The sequence below is a fragment of the Rissa tridactyla genome, chromosome 2 (assembly GCF_028500815.1).
Source record: "Rissa tridactyla isolate bRisTri1 chromosome 2, bRisTri1.patW.cur.20221130, whole genome shotgun sequence".
NCBI classification, from domain to species: Eukaryota; Metazoa; Chordata; class Aves; order Charadriiformes; family Laridae; genus Rissa; species Rissa tridactyla.
Window position 1 is genome coordinate 76,882,714 of NC_071467.1, and position 22,063 is coordinate 76,904,776.

The 22,063-nt window shown below is 45.8% G+C and overlaps 1 protein-coding gene across 1 annotated transcript; it reads left to right on the forward strand.

Moving 5' to 3' along the window:
* The first annotated feature begins 1,519 nt into the window (after positions 1-1,519).
* On the forward strand, positions 1,520-20,158 carry UBE2QL1 (ubiquitin conjugating enzyme E2 Q family like 1). The gene is made up of 2 exons (XM_054193007.1): positions 1,520-2,982; positions 18,815-20,158. The coding sequence occupies exons 1-2, from the start codon at positions 2,143-2,145 to the stop codon at positions 18,944-18,946; spliced, it is 972 nt and encodes a 323-aa protein (XP_054048982.1). The 5' UTR covers positions 1,520-2,142; the 3' UTR covers positions 18,947-20,158.
* The last annotated feature ends 1,905 nt before the right edge of the window (positions 20,159-22,063 follow it).

Sequence of the window (22,063 nt, forward strand, 5' to 3'; positions counted from 1 at the left end):
TTTAAGTAACAGGAAGAAGAAAGGGGAAAAAAGCTCAAAAGTGAACTGAGCCCAGCATTTTTTTAGAAGTGACTCAGTTACCCAGTTTTTGATGAAAATATAATGTGCCCTACAGGTAACTTTCAAGGAACCCAAGTGGTTTTCCTTGGAGCTCTTTACAGAAGCACAGAAGTCCTTTTCCAGCGCAGGCCACTCTTCAAAACCACATAAGACAGTGGTTTAGGCCACTTCTGGAGAAGGGGGTCTGTTTGCCTGGGGAAGGTTTTATACCACATGCACACGCCACCCATTGCTTTATGTCCTCTGCACAACAGATATGATCACGCTTTGGGTCTTGCCTTCACTACTCCCCAGTTCAAAGCATTTATGGCATTTGTTTTCTTTTCCCGTCTCTGAAGGTAGAGAGGGCTGTGAGGACAGAGACTTTGGGAATCTGCTTTTCCTTCCTGTGCTACATAGGGTCCCAGGAGGATGGACCTACCGGGTCTGGAGGGGAGCAGGGACAGGACAGGTGTATCTGCTGTGCTGCAGAAACAAAGACTGTCACCTAATTTGCAACACAAAAATATACAAAAATGCACACACATATACAAATATATGCACATGTATGTATTCATACCTATTTTTCAACCATGTTTGCATATCATATCTTTATCTTACGTTATCTTTACTGTGAGGGTGGTGAGGCACTGGAACAGGTTGCCCAGGGAAGCTGCAGATGCCCCATCCCTGGAGGTGTTCAAGGCCAGGCTGGATGGGGCTTTGAGCAGCCTGGTCTAGTGGGAGGTGTCCCTGCCCATGGCAGGGGGGTTGGAACTAGATGATCTTTAAGGTCCCTTCCAACCCGAACCATTCTGTGATTCTGTGATCAGTTTTTACAAGTGTATGCTTTGTATGTGTTTAGGTGGGCAGATGTATTCACAGTAAATACCTATACACAGATGCATTTAAACGCAATTATGCCCTTACACATGGCGATACAGTTTCCATGTACCTGCATTCTATACGTTCTATACACACGTGCACTAAACTCTAAGTATGACGGCGCATCCTTTGCCACCCGCGCGAGCCCATGACACACATACGCAACACACGCGTGTCCGCGCGCAATCCCGGCCCACGCACCCGCGGCTCTTTCCCGGGCTGGTGGCCACCGGCCCCCACGAGGAGGCCCGGCCGGCCGCCCGCCCCTCCCCGCTGCCGCTCACCGCCCCCGCGCTGCCGCAGCGCGGAGCGGGGCGGAGCGGAGCGCGGAGCCGGCCGGGCGGCGGCGCTGCGGGACGGGACCCCCACCACCACCACCGCCGCCGCGGTGCTGCCGGGCGCGTAGGCAGCGCGGAGCGGCGGGGGCTGCGGCAAGGGCTGCCACGGGCGGCCCCTCTCTCCCCGCCGCAGCCGAACAAAGGGCCGGAGCGCTTCGCCGCCGCTGCGGGAGAGCGCGGGGGCAGGGGCTGCCGCTGCCGGCCTCTCTCTCTCTCCCCCCCCCCGCCTCCCCCGACACACACCCACCCCCCCCCGCCTCCCCGGGGGGAGGCGCCCGGCGCGGCGTGGGGACCGGCCCGCCGGGGAGCCGCCGGGGATTGGCTCGGCCGCGGCTGCGAGCCCAAGGTGCCTGGGGGGGAAGCCATCTGCAGCGCAGCCGATTTCGTCCGCTCTGCGTGCTGGGGAGAGAAGGACGGGGCAAAGGGGGGGGCTCTCCCTTGCGGGTGTTCTTAGGTCGTGGGGTTGGTTTTTTTTCTTCCTTTTTTTTTAATTATTTTTTAATTCCGCCGCCCCCCCCCTTTTCAGGGGATCATGGCCACGGCAGCGGGGCCGTGATGTCGGCGGGAGCAGCCCCCGTGCTGCAATGCTGCCCGCAGCAGCCCTAGCGAGGGGAGGCGTTTGAGCGGGCGGCCGGCGGCCGCACATCCTCCCCGCGGCGCCCCCGCCGCCGCCGCCTTTCTCTTCCCGCCGCCCGCACCGGCGGCAGAGGGGCCTCGCCGACCGCCCAGGGCCGTCCCCCCCTCCCCCGCCTCCCCTCCAACCCCCGAACAGCAAATCCGCCGCGCAGGGCTTTAAATTAATAATAATAATATAAAAATAAAAACCAAACCTCCACCAACCCATAAAGGCGAGAGGGAGAGCAGCAGAGCCGCGCACAACATGGCCACTCTGCTGCGGAAAATCGGGCTGATCCGGCTGCACAACCGGGACACGGAGGACCCCAAGCACCACCACCACCACCACCGCAGCAGCAGCAGCCAGCAGGGCTCCTCGCTCAGGGGCAGGGGCAACCAGAAGAACAGCAGCAACAAGCCGCAGCCGCAGGGCCCCCCCGGGGGCGGCGGCGGCGGCTGCAGCAGCAGCAGCAGCGAGAGCAGCCCCGGGGGCCACAAGAACAAGAAGGCGCCGGAGCTCGCCAAGCAGCCCCCGCAGCCGCGCTCGGGAGGCGGCAGGGAGAAGCCGCGGGAGGCGGCCAAGGAGCCCGGCGCCGGTAAGGAGGCGGCGCAGCGGCCCGGTGCCGGTCCCGGTCCCGGCTCCGGCTGCGGGTCGGGTCCGGCGCCGCTGGTGCCGCTGCCGTCGGGGTCGGGTCCGCTGGCGCCCGCCGGCCGGCAGCAGCACTGCACGCAGGTGCGGACCCGGCGGCTGATGAAGGAGCTGCAGGACATCGCCCGCCTCAGCGACCGCTTCATCTCGGTGGAGCTGGTGGACGAGAGCCTCTTCGACTGGAACGTGAAGCTGCACCAGGTGGACAAGGACTCGGTGCTGTGGCAGGACATGAAGGAGACCAACACGGAGTACATCCTGCTCAACCTCACCTTCCCCGACAACTTCCCCTTCTCGCCGCCCTTCATGAGGGTGCTCAGCCCCCGCCTGGAGAACGGCTACGTCCTCGACGGCGGAGCCATCTGCATGGAGCTGCTCACCCCCCGCGGATGGTCCAGCGCCTACACCGTGGAGGCCGTCATGAGGCAGTTTGCGGCCAGCCTGGTCAAGGGACAGGTAGGGGGTCCGTGGTCTCTCGCTCTGCCTGCCTGCGTGCGTGTGGCCGGGGGGGTGGGTGTGTTTGGATGGGAACCCCGAAGGGCAGCGGGTCAAGCCCTGCCTGTGGCCGACCTTGGCCAGGCCGAGGTGACAGGTGTCCCCCGGGGACCTGGCGTCGCTGGTGGGAAGGAGGCAGGGACACATGTTCTGCTCTGGGGTTTCTTCTTGGGCAGGTGCAACGGAGGTGCGGGGAAGCTTGGAGGGGCAAGGAGCACGTGCATCCATCGTGTCCTCCTGCGTGTCTTTTGTCTCTGTGCACGGCTCTGCTGCGTGTGGCACCCGGACATCGTGCCCATTGCCCCTTAGGGGCACCTCCCGTGCCCCAAAGCCAAAGGGCCTCTTCAGGCTCCAGTGGGGTTTGGGATTCAAGCCCTCTGCCTCCTGCCCTTCACCTTCACTTGTCGGCCATACTTGCTGGTCTCCTGCGTGAAGTGCTGCTGCTGGCGTAGGGTGCGACAGTGGAGCTGCTGCCCCCAGGTCTTTGTCTGGCACCATCCTGTGTAGCATCCCTCAGGGGGAGAAGAGGTGACCCCGGGTTTGGGGCTTGTCCCACAGGGCAGAGGTGTGTCACGGGGTCACACCTGGAGCTGTGCCTGACCTGCCGCCAAAGTTGGACTGGTTTAAAAACGTCCCCACCTGAAAGGAACACGTAATTTTGGGTACGTACTGCAGTTTTGCAGCAGCTAGGTGGTTCCTGCCAGCTCTCCTCTCTAGAGGAGGTGCCTGGTTCCCCCGGCAGAGGATCTTGTCTGGGCTGTATCAATGTGGTTTTATGCTTTTTTTTTTCTTTCTTTCCTGCAGAATATCCTTAGAAGAGAAGTATTTCATAAGCCATTTTTAATAACTGAGTAAATACTGTTGGTGAAACTCGTAGCCAGTCCTTCGTTATCATAGTGGGCAATATACACATGGCTGTGACAGGGTGATTTTCCTGTTCACTTCGTGAATGCCCTTGAACCCAGGGGACATGCACAGCTCCATGTCTGTCAGTAAATGATGCTGAGTAACTTCTTAAATTCACATCTTGGCAAGGAGGGGGGAAAGAGTAAATAATAACTTATTTTTCATTTGCTTAAAAATGAGGTTAGTCCTGTTTGCCTCTGTGGAACTGCTTGCTTGAGAAGAAGTAAAGGCTCGGTTTCTCTTAAGACTGAAAATTAATTTTGATTGTTTAATGGACTGTTTTGTAAGTGGCTTTTTCTCTGTTTGATTTGGGCCTACTGCTCCATTTTTTAATCAGATAGTGTTTTTCTCTGCACTTGATTTGAAGAGGTCAAGTTTCCCAGGTCACCTTGGGATATAAAAAACATCTACCAGAAAAAAATAGAGCCTTAATTTACATTTAGCCTGGGCTATGTTGAAGTTCTGTAGCTACTCTTCCCACGTCTCGCTGTTTGTTAACCCAGCTCTTTTTATAGAGATCGTAGTTCTCATTATTTTAAATAAGGATTTAGAAGGACAATGCTAAATTATCTAATTTTTTTTAACAATTCAGCATCTTTCTGCAGTATTGAATGTTGAATGTAAAAAGGTGAAATTAAGATTTACTGGGATCATAAAACGACTCAGTGAAGAAAAGCACTAAATTGTTTTATTAGTTAAATATTAAGCTATATAATCTGACAATTTTCTTCCCTAAACCACTTAAGAGATTTCCAGAAAGTAGTGGTGATTTCTGATAACAGAAGGTTGTTTAGGTGTGCATTATTGATAAACACATTTAAACTGCAAGAGTTTCAATAACATTCTTCCAGAAGTTTACGAAGTTCATTATTTAAAAAAAAAAAAAAAGAGAATGAGTGTGGGATAAAAAAAAAAGGCAGAAATAAATTGCTGCGAGTAACTTAGTAGTTAAGTAGGTATAACCTGCCTGTTTCAACCTCTCGGATCGTTCATTCCAAGTGGGGAGGTTAATAGGTAATACTGACAATAAATTTAATGCCTGGGTTGCAGAGGTGCAGCCGGGCGATGGGTTGCCAGCCGGTCATCGTAGCCGGGCGCCGTGTCACGGGAGCCACGTTTCTGTCATCGCTCTCCCCTCCTTATGTAACCTCCACTCCATTGCATAATAGGACTCAAAACACCACATCCATCCCCCTTTTGGTTTTTCGTTTTACAGGCAATCTACTTTTGACCATAGTGTTTTTGTGTTTGGTTTTGTTTTTTTTTTTTTTACATATGGAAGTAGAGCCGCCGAAGCATTGGGAGCTGAGGCCGCTGCATTTCCTGGCGGTGTGGGGCTGGTTTTGGGTAACTCCTGCCATGCTGCGGGCAGTCTCCGTGCCTGCAAGGAGCCGTCCTGGACAATTAGCAGTGGCTTGCACCAGGTTAATTGTGTAATTTCCATAAACAGCCTGCACCTTGTGTGTGTTTAGCACGCTTGCCATCACTCAGGCAGGCTGGAAGGACGAGGTCCGCCCTCCACCGCCTCAGAACGACCCTGCAGGAGCAAATAGCGGCAGCCATGAGGCCGAGTAAGAGATGGGACCTTCCAGAGAAATGTCTCCCGTTTCGCAGCGCCATCGTTTAGCGTGAGATCCTTGTGAATGCTCCAGCCTGTGACGCACCCGACAGCGCGGCTCGCCGGCGCGGGCGCCGGTGTGAGTAGGCAGGACTGCACTTCCCGCCAGCCTACGTTCCTCCTTTTGGCAATCTGCGTGATAAACCCGAGGTGGCTGATTTCATTCAACGTTTCTTGTCAGTCCCGTCTTGCTGAGCTAACGGTAACGCTGCCGTTCTGTGCCCGTTCTTCGGAGAGAAACACAGGGCTTCTCAGTCTGCTGTTTTGTCAGAGCTAATAATAGCCTATGAACATACATCACCTTCTTATTTTTTGACGAAGTGATCAAAAAGCAGACAAAACTAACACTGAAAATATGTTTTCAGGCACTCAAGATTCTTGACAAATTCAGATTTTTATTTTTTTTTAATGAATTTCACAGACCTTTTAGCAGAGTAACAGAAAAATTGAGGGAAGTCATTCTGACATCTCACAGGTGAAACATTTCACTCGAGAGTTATGTCCGTAAGGAGACATAAGTGTGCAACACAGAAATTAAGAGGTAGCACTTTTCCGTTACTTTTCAGCATTTCCCTTGTATGCAGGGAAACCTGGGTCCAGGTTCCCAAACCTGAGCATGTCTCCCAGGGGCTGGATTTTAAAGCAGCATGGCTGTTTCTCCATATTTACCAAGCAGGAACCGTACACCCCAGGTGACCTTGCTTGAGAGATGTCCTGCCTTATGGAATGCATACTCTTGCTTCCTCTCACAAATCTAGTATTGCGTTTTTAGATATTTTTTGCCTGGGAAAAAAAAATGTGTAAAATGGAAGAGGGACAATTTCTGTTTGAATGAAACAATTCAACAGTCCCAAACTATGCTTTTTCTTTTTTCTTTTTTTTTTTTTTCCCAGTTTTCAAGGGGGGAAAAAAAAAGTTAATTAACAAACAAGTTGGGGTTTGTTTGGTTGGTTGCTTCAGCTATTCAGCTGAGAAAATCAATTATTCACACAGCTCTAGTCAGTATCTTGAGGGGAATTCTCAGTACATCAAAGGCCTAAGACTGTTTATCTGTCTGGGATCCAGAATCTTATTTTAAAAAACTTGGTGTTGTCCTTAACTCAACTGTAGCCTTGGTTTTAAGGGGATGACTTTGTACTTGCTTCCTGCAGAGTCAGCTGCTCACTGGCTCCCATCATCATGGGTGAAAGCTTGGCCCCACTGAGCCAGTGAAACAGTAGCCATGAGCCGCCGTGGAGCTGGAGTGTCAGCCAAGGAGGTGGGGTGACGCTAACAAAAATAATTTAAATACCCATTGTTTGTTGTCCTGGAGGCAACTGTTTGACATGCCTGTCTAGGCAGAGCCTCCTGTGTCTGTCTGTCTATCCAAGCTGTGGAAGTGGCCCGTTGAATGTTGTGCCTTCTTAGCAGCAACCTTTAAAACAGTTTGTTGGTAATTTAAGAGAGAGATTTAAAAATCACAGAATCACAGAATGGTAGGGGTTGGAAGGGACCTTCAGAGATCGTCTAGTCCAACACCCTGCCAAGGCAGGTTCTCCTAGAGCAGGTTGCACAGGAACAAGTCCAGGCGAGTTTTGAGTATCTCCAGAGAAGGAGACTCCACCACCTCTCTGGGCAGCCTGTGCCAGTGCTCTGCCACCCTCAAAGTAAAGAAGTTTTTCCTCGTGTTGAGATGGAATTTCCTGTGTTCCAGTTTGTGCCTGTTGCCCCGTGTCATGTTACTGGGCACCACTGAAAAGAGTCTGGCCCCATCGTTTTGATGCCCACCTTTTAGATATGGATAAGCATTGATGAGATCCCCTCTCAGTCTTCTCTTCTCCAGGCTGAACAGACCCGGGTCTCTCAGCCTTTCCTCATAAGAGAGATGCTCCAGTCCCTTGGTCATCTTCGTAGCCGTCTGCTGGACTCTCCCCAATAGTTTCTTGTTTTTCTTGAACTGGGGAGCCCAGAACTGGACACAGTACTCCAGATGTGGCCTCACCAAGGCAGAGTAGAGGGGGAGGATGACCACTCTTTTATGACCCCAGGAGACCATTGGCCTTCTTGGCCACAAGGGCACATTGCTGCCTCATGGTCAACTTGTCCACCAAAAAATGTGTCTCTTGCTCTCTGCTTCCTGATAACAATGCTATTGTCATGATAATATTAATAACTGGAGGAAGGAAGGGGGAATAGTGCCGGTCGTAGGACAGTGATGAAACAGCGGGAGGTTCGTCATGGCTTTCCTTGAATAATGCACAGGGCTGAGGCCAGCACCCGTGTTTCAGGGAGGAATTGTTGTCTCTCTCATTTGAAAACATGGCAGATGACATGATCCCAAACGAAAAGGAGCGGACTTTGTCCAAAAGTGGAAGAGGATTTTGTGTCCTCTAATAGACAGATTGTTTCTCACTGGAGACTAATGATTTGATGCTAGTTTGGTGGAAGTTTAAGAGAGGACAAAGCTATGTATGCCAGTGTCCAAAGAATGCATCAGGAACTTTTAGTTTTTTTCCTGACAATGACTAGCACAGGTGCACCTGATGCCTTGAGGACTTTGGACTTAAGCTTGGAGTAGTGGTGACCAGTAGCAGCCTTGGCCTCCTTTCTAAGAGTCCCTTGTTCTCTCTGCAGAGGCTGGGAACAGGACTGCCAGCCCAAGGCAGCTCTCATGTAACTGGCAACTCTGCAGATTGTGTCTTGGAACAAGTTCTTCGTTTTGAGGAAAATACTCCCTTACTTTTCCAGTGAATAGGAGCATTAAAATTTTTGTCAGGACATACTAAAATAGGAACGGGGAAACCCTAGTTACAAGAACTCTTGCTGTGGTAGGCTTATGCATAACCGTTTAAGTCAAAACCAAAATGTGATTTGTAATTAAGATTTCATTCTCTATACAAAAATTTCCTGAATTCAAATAAAATTTGTTGGTATATAGTACTTTCATTCCTCACATTGTAATGTTAGAAATACCTCAGTGGAATCCCGTTACTTTGCTTCAAGAGGTATGTGCCTTTTATGACCATTGGACTGCTTTATTTTTCCATTTTAGAAATACAAGTATCCCAGCTGACTTCTACCAGATTGCAACAGGAGAAACAGGCTTATTTTATGAAAAACAGATACAGAAGGTAGCAGTTAATCATAGTCTAAATTACTCCCTCTTCATCCTTTCAAACAAAAGTATGAGTGAGCAGATAGCAGATGGGACTTACGTGGTGTCCAGGAGGTCAGCAGACTCCAGGTCTTTCAAATATGTATAGCAGAAATTAATTGCAAATCTATGGATTTTCATACTCCAGATGCTGGGTTTGAGGGCTGTAGCCATGAATAAATCAGCTAATCTCAAAGGCTGCAGAAATACAGAGAGAAGACAGCGGTCTCCGAATTATTTGGAGCCATTGTATTGTATTAGGGCCTTAAAAAATAAAACCGGCTTGCGTTTTGGTTTTGATGAGTTGCTTAAGCAAATGATGCCAGTTATCGTCAAGGGAAGAAATGTTGCTTTAGGCCCATGATTGAAAAACACATCGACTCGTATACAAAGATTGCAGAGGAGACAAAGAACGTATTATGGGGCTTGTTCCACAGGAAAAGGTATAAATGCTGGGCCAAAGAGGTAACAAAGAATATTGTATAGCTACAGAGGAAAATCAGACATATTGGCCTTCTAAGGTTTCTCTTTTATTGCAATTCAGATTTTCAAGCTGAAGTTTAAGTGGGAGCATATATATTTGCTATGCCGAGATGCTGGGACTGATGAATGGGCTGGAAAAAACATTGTTCCTGTGTACTCTGATATATTGCTGTTCTGACTATCCACTATTATTATGCAAATATATTCTACTGAGAGGAATGAAGACACAGGGATTCCAAGTCATTGAAGTAGGAGGCTGTTTTAATTCTTTTAAAAAGCAGGGGGAACATAATCTCCATTTTACCCCTTCAAAGCATAAAAAGGAAAATTTTAAAATATTTTCAGGTATTGTCCTTCGTGTTAAAATAGTCATCAAATAAGTTAAATCACTAAATTGAAACAAACTGCTTATTTTAAAACATGCTTTTATGGTAGGTAGAATTAATTCTTCCTGGCAACCCTTGGCTGATCTCGTAAAAATTTAAAAGAATTGCTGCTTTGGATCGTAAGAAAATTGGATTTTCTCAAAAGAGCAAGATGCTGAATTGTAAAAGAAGCCCCCATTTACTTCAGTGAAAGTATTCAGATAGATAGAGAGAACTGTGTAGCATTTGGGTCTTTTGTCAGATACTTTGTTGAAGAATTGTATTTTTTCAAATGCAGAAAGCCTAGTCCCAAGGGGTGTCGTGCCCTCCTGGAGGAGTAACCTAAATAACCCACTTTCTATTGTGAGGAAGATTTACTCTTCCTTACACAGGCTAGCCTTGAAAATACGCAGATTTCCTAGCATCTACACAATGCCCAGGGATTTCCATGCATGACCGGAGACTTCCAGATTGAAGGTTTGTAACTCCGCAGTAATTCTTGTCCTTGTATCGTGGGAGCTTTATTGCCAGGCGTCATCCGAGGCGTGTCCCCCAAGTGGGGGTCTGCTCTCACAAAGTGGGATGTTGGCTAAGTAACGTAATATTGGCTGCGTTTCTTTTTTCCATCTAAGTTCCCTTGGGCTGGTGAGAGTCAGTGAAGATCTCTTCTCTTCCTTGACGTATTCAGTCCTTCACATGCAGTTTCCAGTTTGCCAATTATCTTCTCCTGTAACTGTCAAAGAAAGGTAATGCTGACATTAGGCGTGAAGGGAGATGGGAGGTTGGAAGGATTGCCAGGTGCAATTACTCCGCGGCTAAACAGGGAGAACTTCGGGGGCTGCGGTGATTATGCTGACTGAATGGCTCAAAATATGTGTTAAATTTAATGTGCGCAGTTGTCTCGCTAGTAAGTGGAATACTGGGGTTTCTGTTGAATATCGTGGTATTTTTGGAAAGTGTGTGGCTTGGGGCTGGTCTGAGTCATACTCCACAGAGTCATTTCTGGAGGGTGCTGAGCGCTCGGTGGTGTTGGTCTTTAACTCCGGCTGGAAACTGCGGTAATTGAGTCGATCCTGGAAGTTGCAGGACAAGCTGCATGGGAAGGGCATGGTGCCGTTACCAGTGAAACCAGCACTGCGCTGGGAATGGGAAGAGCATAAGCCAGGGAGAAGCATAGGTGTGCTTTGATGAAAATGAACTTGCAGTCCCCCTTGGTCTGCAGGAAACAGGTAAGCGTCCACCACACTTAAGACATTCAGGTGGTTCCCCTTCTGAAACAGGATCAGGGTACCAGTCTGATTTGCCCCGTTCCAGTTAAAAGTCAAACTGGGGAGTGGTACATCAAGCTTTCCTGTCCTCAGCCACCGGTGGCAGATAGGTGCTGCCTTGTGCACGTGCAGAGTCTGTCCTTGGAAAACGTCTTTTTATCTGCTTCATGATTCTGTGCCCGTTGTTAAAATCGATGATCCTCATTGATTTAATCCTCTTCTGCACAGGCTCTCCAAAAGCCCTGGAACTTCTGCAGTGACTCCTTGATAGAGTTACAAGTCAGCCACAATCCCAAATCTGCATTCAAAGACGAGTGAAAATAAACCTGAGGAAGGAAGAGTAAGCCTGCATTATGAAGTGGCCTGGAGCTCACATGCTTCTCATAGCTGGCCTTTATGAGCTGTGGAATGGCTAGATATTTCTCCTGTTTCTAGGTTTGTGTTACAAATGGTAACAAACCCCCAGCTGCAGTATGAAGTGTAGCGCTTATTTCCATAATACGTGTCCATAACAAAACCTAAAGCATCACAAAGCAGAGGAAATTGATGTTACTAATTTTTCAATTTTTCTATGAATTTCTATAAATATCAGTTTTTCTATAAAGGTGACAAGATTATTAAAATATACCTAGTATTGAAGTATTCTATAATTATTGGGTGGGGGGAAGGACAGGACATTTCACAATTAAAGCACTTACTTAGGCTGAGGAAAGATGATCTGAGTTTAGCTTCCAGGTCTTGCCACTGACTTCAGGTGCAGTCGTGGGCAAGTCGTACCATTTCACTGTGTTCCTCTTTCCCACCTGTGAAGTACAAATAATCTTCTTTCCAAAGGCCATTTGAGGATATGTACTTAAAGCTGTCAGAAGTGGGGGCTCTGTGAGTAGATGTCCATGTGCATCAGTATGAAACTTATCGTAGCGAAGAGATTGACACATTTGTATAAATAGCAGGGGGAAAGTGCATCGGCTTGTGACTCTAATCTTAACCGAATTGGGTCTTAACTCAATTAAACATTCCCAGAGATAGTCTGCTTTTTACTCCTGGTGTTTCATTTTAGCAGCTTTGGGAAACGAGGAAATAGACATTGTTGTCTGGGCTGTAGCTCCTTTTCTTTGCAACCTGTCCTAAAGGATGGTTTGCTTTGCCTTGGTTGGGTTTACACCTGTGGCTGTCTTTAACTTGGGTAACTTCAGGTTCCTGATGTGGAGGACGGGTGGGCTGATGCAAAGAAGGGCTGTCGTGCTCCCAGCCTTTTCACCTGGACTTGCCCTCAGTAACTCTCCTGGTACCCTGATTCCACAGGGAGGTTGTCCAGGGAGCTCTGCAGAAGACTGACAGAGAAGACGACCCTTTGTCATTTGGACTAGCAGGTGCCCATTTGATGGCAGGGGGCAGGGGCCATCTCTGATGGAAGCCCACCGTGTTGTAAGATGGCACCTTCGGCCCTGGAGGAGGTATGAGAGGCACCTTCAAAGAATGTGGTCTTGTCAAAATTTTTTTGTTCTTTTGCCAACACGGAGTTTGTCCCACCTATGAAATGTAAGAGGGGAGTTTCTTTCCGTAGGGAAAGGCGAGGAAAAGCAGCGCAGTGCTCTGTAGCTGTCAAACAGGGATCGGGGCTGTAAGTGTTTGTATCGATTAAGAGCTACTTGCACCAGGCTGCACACAGACGAGTAAGCGTTAATAATTACTCATCTGGAACTCGGATTTCTTTTTCCTGGACAAAGAACAGTCGCGCTCCCAGAAGGAGCAATTTATAGGATACTTTAAAGCTGGAGCTTGCTGAGTTTTCATTTCTTTGTGTGGATTATTCTTAAAAAGGAGACAAAAAAGGCATGGAAATACTGCTTTGGAAATTACACATTTTGCAGGAAAACATGCCATTTTTAATTTACTTATGCTGCAACATTAACAGTATTTGTCTGCGTCATTTTCTATACTACTTTGTTTTAGCTACAGCTAATAATTATATATAGTGCAATATAAATTGTGTGCAGTTTTTGAGACATGATTAACTTTGCCTCATCAGTGCATGAAGGAAAAAAATTATAAACCATGTAATTGGGAGAAGAGGCTGTGTATCTAACTCCGGCGATGTTGTTGTGACACATTGCAGTCATTGCACTGAGGGCATGACAGTAGCTCCCTTTAGCGTTGCTCTACTTTTGAATGCTTCTCTAAAGCCAGTGGAAATATTTTTCTCTGAAAACTTGTTTAAATATTCTAGAATAGGACCGTTTCAGGCTTAAGCACTGTGTTCCTCTGCTACTTATCAGAAAAGATTTGAGTATGTTTGCATAGTATGTGGCTTTGAACAATTGAGGCCCAAAGTCATTAGTCACTGGCACATTAGCAGAACATGTTACATACTGGAGACTCATAGCGTGCTCCAGCTCTTAGAAAATCCATGGGTTTTGCATCATCCGTGGAGCAGCCTGGGACAACAGACTTGGAAAATGGGACATCCTTGTGCGTCTCCTTCCTGTCCTTGCAAGGATCACCACACAAGTGTGTGGCATGGTGACTACCTGCAGTCTTTTGTGTACCACTCTAAACCTTGGCTTGTTTTCCGTCTCTTGACATTTACCGAGAAGTGGGTCACAAGAGCCTGCTATAGAGATCTCTTAAGAAATGAAGGGAGAAAATGAAGCTGTACCCATGCCCCCTTATGCTGGTTTAAATGATGGGCCACCTTTAGCCCCATGTGCAGAAGGCAGGTATGATTTGCCCTTGGAAGACCAACCTCAAGTTATTCCTGCATATCCAGGAACGCAGGGCTGAGGAGTTTGCGTTAAGACCAGTGCTAACAACGCGAAGGCTTGCCTGCTTCTCAGGCTATTAGCTGTGCACTGTTTGCAATGAATATAACTTTTTGTTAACCGCTCCAGAAAAAAAAAGTCTGGATGTGCCTGAAGGGTTTGCTGTGGCATCTCAGAGACCTGTAGGAGAGGGGCTTATGCTGTTTCTAGAATAACCTCAGTCCCTGTAAAGCCAGTGACTGCGTACAATAAATCTCTGAAAAAAATTGGGACCTAGTAACACAGGGACTTGTATCAGGAGAGGACTGAGCACAACCTTGAAGGATTTGGGACCTGGCTATGCAGTGCCCCAGCTGACCTATGTTGTCAGTTCAGCTCCAGGTATCTAAGTTGGACTTAGAGACCTCCATAGGTCCCTTCCAGCCAGCACTTCAGTGATTGTATGAGCCTGTGAAAGGCTGGCCACCGTTGCGTAGTCCTGTCCTTCCAGGTAGTGCCAAAAGTGATATGACATGGAAGCACACCTGATGCTGTGTGCTAGGCCAAAACTGTTGGGTTTTAGTCTGGGAGTTACTGTAGTTGATTTGAAGAGAGAGAGAAATCCCTTCATCACTGCGGAGAAATTCCCTTGAGGCCATCCTGATTCTGGAAATACCAGAAGAAATGTCAGGACTGTTTTTCATGACACACAGGCCAGACGTGGGCAGATACGTGGTTGTAGTGGGATTACGGGGCTAAAGAGCTTCAGGCTTCATGTTTGGTATTGCTGCACAGAACTTAAGTCTGTCTTTGGAGCACTTCGAGACATGGTGTTGTTGGGGAAGAAGAGATATGTCACATTGCTGATAACGTTACTGAAGGACTTTAAAGAGCTATTAGATGTTGAGGTGAATATTTTTGAGGATGTGCTTCAGTGTCACAATAGTGTTCTCGAGGGAAGGGACGTGCTGATGCATTGATGATTGTGGAAGAACGTGGAGAACTATGGCACCACTGAGAAGTAGAAAAGCTCCCAGAGCTGCCCACAGTGGTCTGTAAACGTGGGTGCCAAATCACATGTGAGGTTAACCTTAGGTCTTTTGCTGAACATGTTGGGAGGGAATGGTCCCTTGGTACGGCCAGGGTCCTGAGAAGGCTACCCGCAGCAGGCTGTGCTCCCGGAGGTCTTTCTCCTAGCAGTTACCAGGGTTATAGACTGGATCCTTATCAGCTGGTTGTTCAAACTCATTAGTCTGGGCAAAGAGTAGATGAGTGGCATGCAATTGCTCACCATGCCACGCAAACAAGTGCGGTAGGGGCACAAGTGAGTGCAGCACATGTGCCCCTGCATTTCAGCATGGCTGGGTAAACCAGTTGGATGCTGTGGCATTACTTTCACCTTTCATATGTTTCTAGCTTGTTAAAATTATATCTTGATAAGTACATGAAGTCGCAGCAGATGGCAAAATCTGAAATGTTCTCTCCAGCTCCTTATTTTAATTAGGTTTTCAGTTATCCCTTTATGAAAAGCGCTCTGGGAGCGTCTGAAAGGATTGCAACTATTTCAGTAAGCTCCTGGTGCGACTCCTCAGAGCTAAAGTCGACATTAATATTGTTAGGAAAGGCTTTATTGGGTTTCATCTGTGATTTTTAGTCTTTCGTGTAATGTTTTGATCTTGTTCAGGTATCAGTTTGATATCTTTTCTTGATTTGGTGCTGGACACATCGAAACATTGGCTGTACAAATGATCTATATTCCTTACCACGACAGCAGTGACGTGCGTGGTTTAGAAATTAGTCAAAATGCAATTGTGTGCGATTGAGCTATGGCCAGCGCAGTATTTGTGTGCTGTATTTATCATATTTATCGTATTTACAGAATGCAGCAGCGCATAGTCTCCTGACCAGAGTTAAAATGACTGCATGTTTAAGTAGCAATCTGAAAATAAACCGTAGTCGGAGCTGGTAACAGTGACTGTTCAAATGTTTCTTTGATACTTTCTTTTATAAAGCCATTTTTAGTTAAACTTGGGAAGAGGTTTTTTTGTGAGAACGGCAAAAAGCTAAAAATCATTAAGACAGTAGATACCGCCCAGTATAGACTCAAAAGCATCTGAACTGTGTTGACTGAAATTCCACCCTGGTTTCTTTTTACCTCAGCTTCACTTGAGGCACCAAAAAGGGAAACTTTCAGTCCACGAGGTTAAATTTTATCCAAATTATAAACACCTGGCAGGATATTGGTTAATAAGAGACAGTGCTAACCATGCCACCCATAGTTTCTGTATAAACACAGAAATAGGTGGATGACAGTCGGGTGGAATTGGCTGGTCTTCAATGATGCAGTTTACATACAACCTGCATATGGCACCAGAATGCGTTTTAGAAGTGGATTTAATGATCCATTATCTTAATAACAAAGAAGTATGAGAGTGGAACACATACTTGGGGAATGATGCTCATTTCAGTTGCCGTGGCTCCAGTAACATTTTAGATGATTTGATGATATTCACTGCGTTATTGCAACACCAAAGGATTCTTACTTTCCTTGTTTGAAAGCAGTACGTAGCTGGCAGTGAATATGAGCGATAGCTGATCTCAATGCAAAGATCCTATTTCTAGGTACAGGTTAATATTAATAGTTTGATGAAGATGGAGAAGACATGGATCATACTGTGCGAGGTGCTGTGCACACAATTCAGAAAGGTATCAAAGCCTTAAATGACAAAAAATCAGATGTATAAGGCAAGAGATGGCAAATTGACCTAATCCAGAAATTAAGTAGTAGAGTAGGTTTATATTTACTTTCAAAAGTATTTAATTGGTGAGATTTTGAGGACAGCATTTCCTGTGCTAATCTCACCTTCTGTTGCACTTTTCTTTATCTTTTCCTATGTTTCTCTAAGCATGCTTCCAACAAAAGCTCCGTTTAGGAAGAAAATACAAAACATGTTTTGTAACAACAAAAATACTCCTGCAGGATATGTAAGATAATTAGTCGATGAGAATATGTTATGTTCCAGTGCCCAACTGGCATAGCAATTCTTGAGAGAAGAGCAATATTAGAACTGGCAATCATGAGATTTTAAAAATATGTTACCTGGTTTTATTTAATTACTCCCTTTGTCAAAACAAAACCGGAACATTTTCTAAGAAAATTTATTAGCAAGGTTAAATTAAGTAGCATTGAGATCATCCTTCTTTGGGAAATATTAATTGCCAGATTAGTATGGGGATAGGGAAGGTGTCTTGCTGTTTAGTCTGTCAAAAGGTATTTAAAGAGGAAATACGTTGCTAGTCTGTAAATGGCGACTAGGGAGAAAGGCGAGGAAAAGCATCGAAAGATAAAATATCTATTTTTGTGAAAACCTAATGGGTATAAATTGGCTGTGAATAAATGGAGGTGGGAATTAGAGGCTGTTCTAATCTTTAGTTAAGGTAGGCTCTGAAAGAGAAGTCACACTGCACAGAAGAATGCCTTATTAAAACAGGAGTAGGAAACAGCTTTTTTTCATCTATCTCATGTGTCCATAGTTTTGTTATCATAAGAGCGGCGCTGAACGCAAAAGCGTATCTGTGCAATATTGTGACAGCTTTCTAGAATTAAATTATTTGTCCACACTACAGAGTAATCTTACTCATTTTAATATGTAAAAATAACTTTGATACTCCGAGGACAGAGTTTGTTTTCTTTTTTCCCTTTTCCTATTTTTCCCTCCATATACCTAATTATTTTCTCAGCATTATTTGTTGCAAATGTTTACGAATGACAATTTTTGGTTAAAATTCCAAGTTGACAGTGAAGTACAGGAGGCAAAAGATGAAACCTGATGCGTCATTTTGAGCAAAGGAATGGAAAAAATGAGAACATACCAACTTGATTCTTAATAATTGTAACACTGTAATATGGTATCTGCTCGTCAAATACCAGTTATTCTAAAAAAGGCTTTCAGTGCGGTCTATCAAACAGTTATAAAAATTATTAAACTTCTGTTTTGTGACAAATCCAATAGGCCTAAATACTTTAAAGGGTATTATTGCTGTAGAGCGGAATAAATCTGCAGCTGCATTTCTTTCTTGTGTCTCTGTTAGTTGGTAATTGACGTGGACCTATGTGCAAAATAAGGTAAGCTATTAATAACTCAGTAAATGCCTTATGTTGCCAAACAAGGATTTGAAATTATATACTGCTGTGCATTTAGAGGTAATATCTAATTGCAAAGTAATAAAGATGCAGTACATTTAAACATGTATATTGTCATTTAACATCAAACTTGTCATGAAGGGGTAATAAACAAATTAGAATTATTTTTAGGTAGGCTGGAAGAAGTTGGTTTTAACATGCTCCTGCCTTTGAGAAATGCCAGGGCTGTTTGTTTCTCACGGGTCAGATGAGAAGAAGAAGAACGGAGTGTGTTTCGTGGGATGGATGTAATTTTTAGTGACGTTCTGCGTTGGCAGCAGGGTGTGGGGGGTGAGATACGGGTAGCTCTGAGACGTATCACACAGAAACACTCCGCTTCTATGATGGTTCTTCAGGGTCGCCAACTCTGTGATATTCACACCTTGGACTGTATTATAAGCATGGCATCAAAATTGGTTTGAAACCATCTCCCCAGCCCCGAGCTGGTCCCTCGGCACCGGTACCAGCAGCCTGCCTCCTCCTCCACCCACAGCTGCTGGCACCGGGGGACCCATGGGGGGCTGTAGGGAGCTGGGGAGACCCTTCCTCTCCTACGGCTGAAAGGGGGATGCCCACAACGCCCCACCATCCCCGGGAGCTGGTGGAAAGTGGCACCTTGCCATGCCAAGGCACTGTTTCTGTGGCATCCTCGCCATCCCTGCCGGCCCAGGGCTGCACCCCCAACTCCACAGGGCGGGCATGAGGGTCTGCCCGACAAATGCTTTACGGTGGAGGTCCCTCCGTTAGTTTGCAGGCGTCCCCGTGCAGCAGAGAGGGAGGCGAGCCCTGCGGCACGGCCGCAGCAGCGGCAGCCGCTGGTTGCTGCATGCAGGGCAGCGTGCCAGCGCAGGGGCTCGCTGGGAAGAGATAGCCTGGCAGATGTCTTTTTTTTTTTTTTTTTTTTTTTTTTCCCCTTTGCTGCATATCATTTTTAATCATCTCTAATAATGTATTTGTCTGCCCAAATTTGGGAGCTCCGCTTTCTGGTAGCCGTAAGTGAATGCCTCTTGGCTTGATGTGTTGAAAAGTTAAGCTGTGGTTTCCAGCTGTGTGTTCATGTGTTTAATGAAGGTTTTCTTTTTTTTGTTTGGTGCAGGGCCGTATCTGCAGAAAAGCTGGCAAATCAAAAAAGTCATTCAGTCGAAAGGAGGCTGAAGCAACATTTAAGAGTTTGGTGAAGACCCATGAAAAATATGGGTGGGTGACCCCGCCTGTCTCTGATGGCTGATGTTTGCAACCTGCACTTGACAAAAATGCCGAACAAAAGTACTGTGACATCTCCTCAGTGCTGTACACCACCCATCCTTTTCTACTTCAGCTTCAGTTACACACCATGAATGTCAAGGAGACATCTAAGTTATTTATGAACAGATGTGTTTACAGAGGGAGAGGAAAAAAAAAAATGCTGTGTAGGATTATATTTCAAGACTAGAGAATGGTCATCATTGAAGTCACTTGAGCGGATGCTGAGATTGCGTCATTTGCCCCCATAGAGCCCACATTGTCTTCAGCTTCTTTCCATGACAGCAGCACCAAACAGCAGTACTGGAAAGTCTATCCATTGCTGCTCAGTTCATTTAAATGTAAATGAAACAGTTAATATTTAATAGGGAAGCAGTGCATTGCAGGTACATGTTTGCTGTGCTGTTTATCTTTGTCTCCTAGCAGGTCAACATAACTTGAAGATTTGTCTTTATGTGGAACTGTGGTCTGCTGTGACTAAATTTAGACCTCATTTGTGCTCTATATATGACCTTTAATTCATGAATGAAACCAGAATTAAAATGCTGAAAGGTCCTAGTGTTGAAAAATTATTAAGTGGAATCACCCAACCGGTTACAATGTGCTATCTATGCTGATATTGTGATGTGCTGTTCAGAAATAAACCAGTGCAGTTAGCTGAAGGTTAGGTGGTTTTTTTACACACATCCACGCCTGGGCTTGGAGTGGTCGGTGGTAGCAGAACCATTATTACCCTGCCGGTACCTTCTGCAGGAGCATGTGGCCTGTCGGTTCTTCAAAATGGCGAAACAAACGAATGGATATGGACAAAGCAACCTTAAAAAAAAAAAAAAAAAATACCTGCTTAATTTTAAAATGATATGCCAGTAACAGAGTGAAAATTTTCAAGGCAAATGGAACATGGTTTGTAAGATGATGTGCATGACTGGAATTTTTTTTTTTATTTTCACTCAATAGACATTGTATGTACTTAGAGCCCAGTATCTGAGAAAACCCACTGGTGTATATAAATGTCCTATTATTTAATCATTAAGATTTAAGTTTTCTGGTAAACAAATTGAAAAAAAAAAACTTTCTAAGGGACTCCATAAAAGCTGAAGGTAATGTTTAGAATGGTATAAGAAAAGCATTAAAAAAATGTGGATTCCGAATGGAAAATGGTATTGAACACATGCTGAATAAAATCACCAGTATCGTTTCTGTTGCCTCAGGAATTCAATCATTTTGGCCAACTTTTGTATTCAAAGTAATAGGTTTTCTACTGTGAAATTCCAGGCACCTTATAGATATAGCTGTTGTGGCAATGTTTTAATTGAAAGCAGGACAGTATCACAGAATCACAGAATGGTAGGGGTTGGAAGGGACCTCTGGAGATCATCTAGTCCAACCCCCTGCCAGAGCAGGGTCACCCAGAGCAGGTTGCACAGGAACGCGTCCAGGCGGGTTTTGAATGTCTCCAGAGACGGAGACTCTGGAACTTGGAGGGGGTATGTTTTTGAAAACGCTTTCCATTTCATGGCTACCACAAGAGCAAATCGACACGATTGACCAGTTTCTCTTTGTATTACAGCAACAGTGGACACTGTACAGAGAATTTGGAGTTTTGGAGTTTGATTTAAAACTACACACAGTGGAGAAGAACAAAAGAGTAAGGAAGGAAAAAGGAGTTTGAACGCAAGCAGAGAAGCAGCACAGCAGATACTTGTGCAAAAACACTGCTCCGTTTATCTGTAGATGCTTTGCCAGCGTAGCTGTTTGTCAGCTAGATAGGGAAAAAAGTAACCAAAGCCTTCACCAAAATGGTTAGGCAGGTCAGAGCCACTCAGTTTTGCAGACATGGCTGGTTTCTTACACTTCTCATCTCCACCGGCTGCCTCTTCTCTTTTCTCCTCTGACCATTTGTGGTACCCACCTGGTGTGCCTTATCTCAGTTATAAATGAAAATGCTTCACGCTACAAATCTGCACGGATCTTGCTGTGATTTATCTCACCCTGCTTTATATTTGGAGGTGGTGCCATAATCAATGTGTGTATATGCTTTTCCCCTCAAACTGCGTATCAATTCTGTGCCTCTTTTGAGTAAGGAATAACATTTTGGGTAACTTATTTACTCAGTTTTATAAACATTTTCTTGCTATCCTTTATGAAAAAGAGGAAACTAGTATGTTTAGTTTAGGCATCAAATAGTTTGCAATCCCTGGTGAGAAGTCCTTGAGAACATATAGAGGGATCTAGGGTTTGTTATTTCCCTTCAGAAAAGCTCTTCCCTCATCAGCGCAGTAAAATTATGTTAAAAGCAGTATGAAGGTGTGGTAAGCCTTTGGGGGAGATATTTCTTTCTTTGCTGTTTTTTAACCTGCCTCCTTTTTTTTTTTTGTCAGTGGGTTATTTTAAATCTTCCTGAGAACCGTATCTTTAATATTTAATTAAAGGGTTAGCTAAAAGGAGCGTGGTGGGTGGATTGCTACCACTTCCCTCAAACCTACTTATTATGTGTCTTCTTAAGTGTGCTTTAAATAGTTATAGCAAACATCATCGCTAAAAATCACAGTTACTTTCTGGCTGTAGGAGGTTCTCTGTATCACTCAGAGTCTTGGAGAGGCAAATAAAATAAAAAAAAAGTCTGGAGTGCTTTGAAGCTGTAGCAGAAGGGGAGCAGAGCGCGTGTGATAAGCTGCAGCAATAAATTGTGCAGGGAAGAAAGAAGGAAAAGTACAGCCCATGAACTAGGGCAGGATGAAGTCCCTGCCGCGCCAAAAATAAGACTGCTGCTATTGAAAGGAGGGTTTATAGCAGGAGCAGCCTGTGCTGGGGGAGATGCAGGAAAAAGGGGACAGCAGGGACTACAGAAGCGTCGTGCTTCTGACCATGGAGGAAGGGAGATAGCTAGGAATGTAGTTAATTAAGAGATTTAGAAAGAGGGTTGATCTATTTTAGGGAAAATTAGTTCATGGGTTTTGTCTAGCTGGTACGCTAGCCAGGTTCTACTTTCTTTGCAGCAGACAATCCTTAAAAAAGGGATATGAGAAAAGTGGGAAAGGAAAGGTGAGTGAGAGGAAGGAAGAGAGCAAGACCTGAGAGAGAGAAGCATGGGCTGGGGAGG

What these genes read in the sequence shown, in the direction of transcription:
- UBE2QL1 (XM_054193007.1), top strand. Translation starts at nt 2,143, where the DNA reads ATGGCCACTCTGCTGCGGAAAATCGGGCTGATCCGGCTGCACAACCGG. An exon ending in CCAGCCTGGTCAAGGGACAG is followed by an intron (nt 2,983 to 18,814) that starts GTAGGGGGTCCG and finishes TGTTTGGTGCAG; the next exon opens with GGCCGTATCTGCAGAAAAGC.